We start from the raw sequence: 10502 nt of genomic DNA, 5'->3' as shown, positions 1-10502 counted from the left end.
TCTTCTCACTTCCATATCCGCTGACTACAATGCTGTTCACTTTTCGGATATTAAAAGCTAAAATGTGACAAATCTGAGGAAGTGAGTGACGCGGCACCCATCGGTGGCACAGGCATCACATACAATCTGCGCCGGAAACTGAAATAAGTAATAAGTCTCCTACCATCCAAAAGCGAAGTGCAGTATAACTTTAACTCGTTTTCCACACCATGTAAAAAAATTGTTTTGAGAATCTCGTGTACTGCACACTTTGTGTTACATTCCTATCTTGATGGATCGCCTTGAAGTGCGAGCGTTGTTAGGCTCGGGAATCCCAGAACTTCTAACACCCGCCATCGTAGAGCAAGGCATCACTGTGGACGAATCCTTTGATGAGGAGACTTTTCTCAAAGTTTTAGAGGAGACACTACAGCAGCATGTGGCGTCCCTAAACCAGCAATTTCTTGTGCTAAGCGCAGCGCGGGTAGACCGCTTGGCCTTTCGTCTAAATGATGCGTTGGTGCCCAAGAGAGACGCTGAGACAAATGTTGTGCAGGCCTGGACCATTCAGCCTCAATTACAGCTTAAGGTGAAGGCCAGCGCTCATCTCCAAGTGCTTAAGCTGAGTACAATTTTGCGAGAGGTGCAGCGACTACGGCTGCATCACTCGCAAACAGAGACAAAAGAGGTTGAAGATCCGGTTCCGATAGAGATTTTTCCGTCGTTACGGGTTATTGAGGTACTAATGACCGAGCCTAGAGTCTTGAAGAATGTGCACGTTTTTGCTTCCCAACTGAGAGAGCTTCATATTGAGCACACGAAAGTAACTACGCTAAGGCAGCTGTTGGCACCCAATAAAGATAGAATCAAGCCTTGGAGGAAATTAACCAAATTGCAAATGAACTGTTGTGACTTGCATGTGGTAGACGAGTCTGTTAATCTGCTTAAAGCAGTGAAGACACTTGACCTGGGCTGGAACAAAATAAATAGTGTGGAGATCGACATGACCACGAAGTCGCTCCAAGTACTAAATTTGTGTCACAATCAGTTGTTCAATGTGCCACGGATTCAGTCGTTGCGGGCCTTGCGGAATTTAAATTTGGCAGTTAACCAGATTTTATCGCTAAAAGGACTCGAGACACTGACCAACCTGGAACAACTGGATATCTCTCATAATTTAATCCATGATATTTCAGAAGTGGAGCAACTGACTAGACTTCCACGACTCACGTATCTCAAGATGGAATTTAACCCGATTGCGCGGCGACCAGACTATCGACGAGAAATGCTGTTTTACTTGGGCGTGCCAATTGAGTTAGATGGAAAGCGATGGACCGACGTTGAGGTGAACAGCATGAAAAATCGCCGCATGCTGACATCATTAGATTATCGGAACATTGAGAACACCAGCTGGAGGCAGTCCGGGACTTCGGTGTATCCTGAAGCAGGTAATCATGGTGAAATATCTGCGAAGAGCTCAAGGCTCGTGATGGGATATCCCCCATTGCCGCGAGTCAAATCCACAGTCATTGCTCACTTTGCTGAGATACAGAATCCGACGTCAACATTTCCGACGAAGGACTTTTGGTTACGTACCTCTTCCGGATCGACCAGCGAGATTAGAGATAGCTTATCTAGGCCGTATAGAAATAGGCGTGATCTGCAAGATTATCAAACGCCGCTTCAAACAGTTGACGATTATTTTCGAAATCAGTATCACAATATTATGAGGGCTACCACCAGCGAAAGAAACAAAACGTATGACCAGATTACAACGAGTGGTACGTATTTTTGTCAAAGTAAACATGGCGGAATTAACGCATTCGGTGCTGCGTTGTATAGAAAGAGAAGAAAGATACGAATCTGAATCAATAATTTTTCCCCAACGTTTTCGGATCAATTCATCAAATTGCTCTATTCGCGAATCCGACGGTAGAAATCTAGATGCGGCTGAAAATATTAAATGCTGTTTTGACTACGAGATTGTCACGTCACAACCTCAAGTTTCAAACGCACAGGTCCTCTCTTGGCTTTTTGGTCAGTGTAACTATTTTTTGACTGTTGCAAATTTATTGATGGTCTATCACAGGATTCTGAACAAGGTAACTATTTTCGAGTATTGCAAAGCGCAAAAAAGGCTTTAGAGGATGATCTTCACGGTTGGGTCGATGGCGTCCCGGCAAGTTCTGATGTTAAGGTATGTGCTCACTATACGCTGTAATTTCTTGATCGCGATAACATTCTAAGCATCTAATCGCACGATGTTTGCAGTCTCCATCGGAAAGTTTTTCCGTTCGCCGCAGACCAAATTTAAAAAATTCTTGTCAATGGCTTCAATACGTCGTTGCGGTTGGTACTTTGTTGCACTCAAATCGCGCTAAGACTATAACGATCAAGCTGCAAACGCGGGAGTCATCCGATGTGGTGGATGCTGCTTTTCAATTCAACGAGATGACGTACTTCGAAGAGCTGTTGTCGCTTATTATTGCTCATCTATACAAAAAGTACACAGACCAAATTGTGATTATGAGTTGTGCACATTGTGCAACTCTATCGCTTCTTACTTCGAACTTTTCAGTTCAAGCACAGACATACAATATATTGACAGTATACTCTTGCTTGTTTTGTTCAAGCTGCGACCTCAGAGAAATTTCATTTAAAATTCTGATTGCGAGATGTGCAGACGAAGGAGTTACGATTCCAAGTAGTATTCTGCTGGCTCCATCGCCGAGGGAGACAAGTATTGAAGAATTTCATATCGAAGAGCCCATTGTCAAAAACTTCAACGCCGGATCTGGTATGCGTGAGTGCGTCATGATTTCATGCAATGGTATTCGTGAAATCGCTACGCCGACGAGAGAGCAGGGGGATGAGGAGCTGAGTGATAAGCTGAATGATGCCATTATGCATGCTATGACCTCAGCGATCAATCCAAATGCATGGTAAACGATTGGTTGGCAAGCCAAGTGAATTTGATGGACAGCTACTGGAGCAAACTAAGCTCATCTTTCTCTCTATAGCTTAAGTGACTTTCAAGACCACTGTTCGCGCTCTGAAACGGTGCCAGCAAAATTAGTAATAAAAGTTCGGTGACCAGCAGAACTACTCCGTCGAATATGAACTTAGGGGCAAAAATGGCCCAAACCATTAAATGTCTTCGCTGCAGCGCGACAAACAACGTGGACACTAACGCGTTCAGAGCAAAATATAATGGAAAGGCGAGAAACGAATTTGCTTTGCCATGGCGCGGCTGGCAAAGTTGCATGTCCAGCCAAGGAAGCGCGAGTATAGCAAATGCAAAGCAGCCAAAAGTGTTTAGTCCAAGCAAAGCCCCAGCGGTGTAGAAGTTAAATTCGTCGAATCCCACGAAGCCTGCTGCATTTTGAAGACTCGAAAACGTGTTGGAATGTCCTGATGTGAAAAATGCTTGATATGAACACGATGCCCAAAGCAGAACCCATGGCGTGATGCCATGTGATGTTATTGGAGAAGTGGATCGGTGACTCGCAACAACGAACGCAAAGCTTATAAACTGTATTACAAGACACAGCACCGATAGCGGCGAGGCGGGTCCCAGCACTATCATATAAGCTGGTAAAAATTGCCAGATCAAAAGGAGTGGCTCAATTTTCCACTTTGTAACTTGATTGCTGATTTGACACTTCATTCGTACGATGTTTACGAATAAGCAAACAAGAGTTCCTAAAAATATTAGGTACACGCAGCGCGGCAGCCATAGTCGCCAGAAAGTCGCTTTGATTGGCGACGCAGCCCAAAAAATCGCGCAGATACAGTAGCTAATTATTGACGAAACGAGGATAAGATGGCCCGTAAAAGAAAGTTTCTGTCCGGAGTATCTGACCATTTGCAACGAGGAACCAACAGCAACAGCTGCTACTCCAATCAGTGGGGCAAATGTATGTTCCCAAGTTGCAGTTGCCTTTATAATATTCGGTGGCTCCAGCGCACTACTCATTCGCGTGGCAAGCATGAAAGCTAGCGCAGCGCCTGTGGCAGTTCGACAGTTTCGCTGCTGCGCACATATGAACAGAAAAATTCCAATCGTTGCTGACAAAAATTGCATCACATTGCTCTCTGCTACAATATAGCTGTTAGAGAATAGTGCGAATGCATGAAGAACCACGACAAAGGTGGCCACCACTCCCGCCGCTGATGGCGATGTTCTCACGCTTGTTACCTTGCCTTGAATTCTCGCGAGTGAATTCTCAAAGAATGAGTGCAAGCTCATATCAATAAGAACAGTACAAGCACCTGCAACTAGTCCCCGCGAAGTTGGAGCTGCAGGAAGAAACGGTAGATTGATTTTTGTGGGGCAAATGATGAGCAAACCACTGGTTGCTGCGACAATACCAAGTGGGGGACTCCATGAATTACTAATAACTGACCGAAGAGTAAAGACGCGAGTGTTAGAGGCACCAATGAGGAATGTCCACGCAAGCAGCAGCATTCCCCAGCCCATGTTGCACAAATCAAACTGCGTCCAAATAGAACGTCCTAATGATAGTGCTTCGCGCAAATAATTTTGTTGTCGTCTAGCTATGTCTTGGTGGAGGCGCAAAAGCAATGGAAGGTCAGCCTTCGAATAGGATGAACCTTTTTGCACCTGTTGAAGTTGCTGCTTGATCCTTTTAATATCTTCATATTCTTTCTCAAGTTGATCATACGCTCGCTCGGGTAATTTGGTTGCGGACGAGTACCGTAAGAGATAACGACGCACCTGGTAAAGGTTCAAGGTTAAAGCCCGATTGAGCATCTGGAATGCTGCCAACGTACTGTTTTCTCTGTTTCCTAATGATGGTGGGGGTACGAAAAAAAGTGGCGGGATCACACTCCCTAAGTTCCCAAATGGAATGGGCAAGCCGATCAGCAGCGCTAACGTGGGCACCAAGTCTACTTGCGGCACCTCTCGTGAGCTGTCAAGTAGTTTCTCAGCAAAGTGCTTCAGTTCTTTCGCCTCTTTGCTATCCTCAACTCGTCCGGTAACCACAAGTGACGCTTTGCTGTAAAGAAACAACGCAGCACCGGTTTCTTCATCACTTGCACCGCCATGATTACCGTCGGCGGACATACCGTGGTCTCCCAGCACAGCCAGCAGTACATCCTCTCCATCCGGCATATCTTTTAGCGTTTGCAACAATTTTTGAAGCATTATATTCATCTCATCCAGCTTTTGAGCCATAAAAACAGAGACGGGACCGTGGGTATGGCCAACATGATCTATTCCTAAAAAGTGCGCGATCAGCAAGTCCCAGTCCGACTTCATCAGCTCTGGAAACAAATGTGCCGTCACACCGCGATCAACCGAGTGTAAATCTTTTACATTAAACGAGTCAAAAGCAAATTCCCTCGTGAATTCGCGAGCATAAAGCGAATTCCATGTGTCATCCCCCATAAAAACTACGCCACGGTGCTGTGTTCGCAATTGACGCAACAAATTGTCCTCGACAATCTGACTACTAGCTGCCATATTGTCTTTAATATCCAGAAATGTCGGTAGTGATCCAGTAGTTAGACCTTTAAGGCGTTGCATTGTCATAGTTGGAGGATCGGCCACGAACTTAAGCAGTAGTGCGTGTCCTGGCTCGCGGGTCAATGTATCATTGAAAATCGACAGGCGATCGCTATAAAAAGCCGATCGTCTAGTATTCAACCCAGTTGCTGCAAAGTCATATCGCAACGCATCTATTACCACGAAAACCACTCTGCGAAAACGTCGAGGCATCCAGCAACTTTCATTGTCTAAACTCGCTGGGTCTTCAGGGCCGCCACGAAGGTTGTCAACGGTCTCTGATGGGGGTGCTTGGCATCTGCTTAAATCGGATACCTCAAAGCGGGTAAGAAAAAAACCTGTAGTGAATAGATATAGCGCCGCGGTATGCAGCGCTAGTAGTGCCACGAGCACACGACATTGCATGACGCCTGATCAAATTCTGTTTTTTTCAATGAATTTGTTTTTGGGAAAATAAAAAATCCACCAGATCAACAGAAAAATAAAACCAATATACCAGATAATTTGAGAAAAAAATATATATACCCAGTGTATATAGTTAGTTATGTATTTATATACATATTTGTGATGTCAACAACAATGCATCAAGTGAGCAAAGAGAAAATGACAAATAAAAACATCAGGAAGTAACCCTGCAAATTAGAGAATAATCTCTAACATGGAAATAATTCAGAAAGATTACGCTTTATACAGTTTTGCTGTTATGGCCCACATTTTTGCAGACACCGCATCAACGAACCTGTTTCTTTTTAAGCTGAGCAGTTGCCTGTTGTGACAGAAAACGACTTTCTTAGGTCATCCAATCTTCTTCATAATCCGGGGAGACTTGCAATCACATGCTGACAAAAAATCTTTGTTTGTAAGTGGAACATGACGTCCTTCACTGTAATAGCCTGGTTGGTGAGGCTCATAGATGGTTTGTGATGTATACATATGTATATATTTACATAAATATACATACACTTGGCTTTCTTTTTTTCAGAAATCTGGTATATTGTTTTAATTCTCTGTTTTTCTGGTTCCCATCATGTTTATGATGGAGTCGTTTTGATCCCGCCCCACCGTGGCTGATCAAATCGATACCTTGTTGAAACTCAGTCAGGGAAGAAAACGGTTTCTCAAAATCTGTTATGGTAACACTTTCTGACCCCACATCCACAGCAGGGTTGTTTACGACTGCATCAGATGTGGGTGGGAGATCAGTGCGCTCATCAGAACCGTGTCTACGGTATACGCTTTTGCAATCGCGTCAGAGTATATGGAGCAATTCAGTCGTTGGGAGATGAAGGCATGTCGCCTAACTTATGCTATGTCTTAGAAGGCACGATGGCGACGTTGAGGAGCCTAGATTAAAGTTATTAACCTGGTAAGGCTACCGAGAAAGTCTCAAATCTAAAAGCAAACCTTAGTGTGTTGCGCTGAACACCGTATCTATCTCACTCCGCTGGTAGAGATAGAGAGAGGGCCAAGTCATAGGCTTCGGTGGCGTCAGGGCAATCGTAAATTTAAACTCCTATGAGATCTCGAAGTTGAGACAGCCCTTCCATTTCATCAAACTTTAATCTTTTTTTAATTTGGTTCAATCGCAGACTCGCTATCCATTACACGTGCGAGGGGACCTCTCCTTAATTAACGGGTAAAGGCGGTGAAAAACGTTTTGCGAGGCTGGCTGACGAGATTTGCCTCGCTCGTGGCGGCGCGTCGACCTTTTCTGATGGGCTAACCGTGCATTCGAAACAGACATGAGTCATCTATTAAGAGCAAGCAGATTGGTTTGAGGTGCCTCATGCGGCTCGAAGGTAGCACGCTGCTCTAGAAACATTCTCAGGGAATGGTTGAGGCCTTGGCTTGTGTTATACGAATCGCTTTGCATCTGTAAAAGCAAATGTGCAATTATGCTCACAAAACCCCACTGGATGCATATAGGAACAATCCAATTATTATTCAATTGCATTCTAGCTCTGACCGTCAAGTATCCAATGTAGCAAGGGCACAACTTAGTTTTTAGGGGTATTCATGTCGAAAATGGTCGTACGACCTACAGGAGTAAATTAAATGAAAGACTGTAGACACTTCGACTGATCCTGTCCACTCAAATCTTACTATCCTGAACAAATTCACGCACGTTTCCTCTGCCTATAAGATTTAATATGCTCGTGCGAATCCATGCTTTCGGCTATAGCATCTCGCATTTGGTACATTATGTTCAATCTCTTTGAAATATAATCGTCGACTTTGCCGTATAGAGTGTCTATGATGATATCATCGAATGTGTCAGTACCAAATCATCTCCCATCAAGATTGAAGCCGATTCGGGAAGATGCCAATGGCAATCGGATTAGCTTAGTCGCCAACAGCATTATCTAGCGCAAACTTGATGAATGAGTAGATGCAGCTCCAGCCCCGCGAGCGCTCGACGCAAATGCTCGAGGGATTTCTCACTATGATGCGATCGATATACCAGTGGCTAGCGCGGTAAGCATATCCGACCTGGAAATACACACCTTAATAAACATAACTTTGAGTCTGACTGTACTTTTAACATGTCACCTGCACATTGAATAGCAAATGGCTTCCAGCATAAACTATGTAGTTACTTTCTGCCGCTATAAGCTGAAGGAACTTAGATCAGTAGGACTATCCACGTCCGATTGGATCAAAGCACAGCCTAGGGCAAAGGTCGAAGCGTCACCGACAGCATATAATGACTGATCTGAAGGGGGTTCTGATCAGAGGCACACACATTCTTGAAGACTGCCTCCTCAGATACACCCTGATGAAAGGTTGCGCCAACTCAGCATAATCTGCACTATACTTATGCAATAAAATTGACCGGACCAAGCCACATCTTAATACCATTTTAAAAAAGCGCCACTGGTCAATCTACGATGGCTTTAATCTTGCCCCTAAGCCTTGCCTTCCGACAGAAAAGGGATTTCCTAGGACACGTGTCGATTTTGTCAAATAGTAATTTAACGCAGACGCTTGATAATCGCCCTTTAGCGTTTGATTTGTATGTCTACATCCGAATTCCCGTGCTGTTGACAGCTATGGACGAATATATCGTCGAAAATGTATGTTCATGTGCTGTGTTTAAGGGACTGCTTGTGAACAGTGCTGGTAGCACTTCGAGCGGTCTTTCCAACAACACTCGATTTTGGTTTGAAAGGTGGAAAGAGCTGGGGTATCATTTGGTCCATCAGTGCCGCAAACTAAGGTGTTGTCTCCTCATTTGTCTTCACATGAGTGGATGGCACTCGAGCAGACGCGAGAAGTCATCGGAGAAGCTGCAGTAGTCAAGTTACTGCAGTCATCTTCTCCGAACTACCAGAAGAATGCAGCCGTCCGTTTGATGCATCATGAGGTTATGAAACCTCGAAGCAGGTCGCAACCCCTGGTATTTCGTACAGGATAATGCCTTTAAAACTGAACGTCTGTTTGTACCGTGGTGGAGAGAACGAGCCTCTCCCACGATGGTTTGTCGAGTTGAATGCAGCAATCACTGCATGAAAATTACGATACTCCTTGCAGCAAGTGCTGTTTGTGTATCGGGGTTACACACACCCTGGTAACAGGATGTCACACCAGATGGGCCTGGTGTGACCACACCCAAACAAGAATACGGTACGGGGATGGATAGCCAGTTGTTATACATGTGTTTAGATTTTACAATATATATTAAGGAACATCTTTGCATTTAAAATTAGGCGGCTTTGCCGCAGATAAAAATAAATAAAGTCAGTCTTGAATTCAAACCGAAGAGTTAATTAGCCTTGGGTTGAGGCTTTAATTACTCATGGAGTAAGCGGATTGATCCGCTAACTCGTACTTGTTCTGAGTATAGAACGAAAGGTCGGTGACCTAAATTACGCTTCCTCAAGCGCTAAGCTACGGCAGCCCCGCTGCACTTGGTAGACCTTGTAGTCAATCTACACCTGAGTCGTTTAGACTGATCCTCTGTGAGGATGGAAGAATGTCCTAGCTGAGCCCTGAGGGCGTGCAACACCTTGCTGCGCAAGGCTCTAAGGCAGCCGGTGCGTGACTAGAGGCATTTTGAGATTACAAAAACGCACTGCTAGAGCACCTGCAACGGAAGATGTCTGCTTCATTTGCGTCTATGACGCCACCGTTGGTGACGGATGGTTTTCTCCGCCCAAAGCCGCTCATGGTGAGCGTTAAAGTCGTTGAGGGGAAGGATGGAGTGAATTTCCTGCTCTGAGTGAGAGAGGTCGAAATGGTCATCGCATCCGCCATGCTCCAGACCGAGCAACAGCGCGTAGCGCTAGCCATCACAAAGCTCGGTGGTCAAGCGCGAGAATGGGCACTGACGCGCGGCACTTCGGTCGAAGCTGCGTTTCCCTCCTGGGCGGAGCTGAAATTGCAGCTCTCACGAGTGTTCTCGCCGCCTAATTAGGCATATCGCATGCACTGGCGTTTCCTTGTCGCCCGACACGGCAACAAGGAATTGGTAGACTTTGTCAAAGAGATGTGCACTCTCATTGCCGGGATGGCAGCTAGTCCCCTTCCGGAGGCGGTCGCAGTGACCGTCTTTATGGAAGGCATCCGCACTGGCGTGGCCAGAATGGAAGTCTTCCGTGTGCATCCATCTTTATTTGAAGAAGGCATTAAATGAAGAATTCCATTTCAAGTCGGCACGACCTGGTTGGAATGCACACTCCAACAGCTCGTCGAGCGGGTCTGTGCCCATGGATCTCAGCTATGCTGAGGACGAGGGAGCAGAGCTACCGAGCTGCAAACCAGCACACAAATATACGACGGTTTTTTGTCTGTGGAGACACCTGTCGCCTACGGAACGGTTGACCCCTGCGCAAGGCGCGTCAAGGTTCTTGGTACGATCGACCCAATGCCTACCAGTCTGGTTTGTCGCGGGGAAACGATACCACCCAGTAGGCGCGGGGCGACCTACTGAGGAAGAACTGAGTTCTGTTGAGCCTTAAAAAAATAGAGGCCAACAGGGCCCAGCCCCGAAGAT

General features: G+C 45.5%; 3 protein-coding genes across 3 annotated transcripts; 2 read left to right on the top strand and 1 right to left on the bottom strand.

Moving 5' to 3' along the window:
- Positions 1–271: 271 nt before the first annotated feature.
- On the top strand, positions 272–2925 carry PHALS_00350 (Leucine-rich repeat proteins; the record flags this gene model as incomplete). Its single annotated transcript, XM_024730736.1, has 5 exons — positions 272–1760; positions 1822–1997; positions 2069–2176; positions 2251–2483; positions 2625–2925. 5 exons carry the CDS (start codon positions 272–274, stop codon positions 2923–2925), a joined length of 2307 nt encoding a protein of 768 aa, XP_024572397.1.
- A 677-nt stretch (positions 2926–3602) lies between these two features.
- On the bottom strand, positions 3603–5914 carry PHALS_00349 (gpi ethanolamine phosphate transferase 3; the record flags this gene model as incomplete). The annotated part of the gene is made up of 4 exons (XM_024730725.1): positions 3603–3776; positions 3842–4603; positions 4665–4717; positions 4774–5914. The coding sequence occupies 4 exons, from the start codon at positions 5912–5914 to the stop codon at positions 3603–3605; spliced, it is 2130 nt and encodes a 709-aa protein (XP_024572396.1).
- Positions 5915–6639: 725 nt separating this feature from the next.
- On the top strand, positions 6640–6862 carry PHALS_00348 (uncharacterized protein; the record flags this gene model as incomplete). Its single annotated transcript, XM_024730714.1, has 2 exons — positions 6640–6763; positions 6828–6862. The coding sequence occupies 2 exons, from the start codon at positions 6640–6642 to the stop codon at positions 6860–6862; spliced, it is 159 nt and encodes a 52-aa protein (XP_024572395.1).
- Positions 6863–10502: the final 3640 nt, after the last annotated feature.

This window comes from Plasmopara halstedii (genome assembly GCF_900000015.1).
Source record: "Plasmopara halstedii genome assembly, contig: Scaffold_110, whole genome shotgun sequence".
NCBI lineage: Eukaryota > Oomycota > Peronosporomycetes > Peronosporales > Peronosporaceae > Plasmopara > Plasmopara halstedii.
The sequence above is the reverse complement of the archived record's forward strand: the minus strand, read 5'-3'. Positions and strand labels throughout refer to the sequence as shown.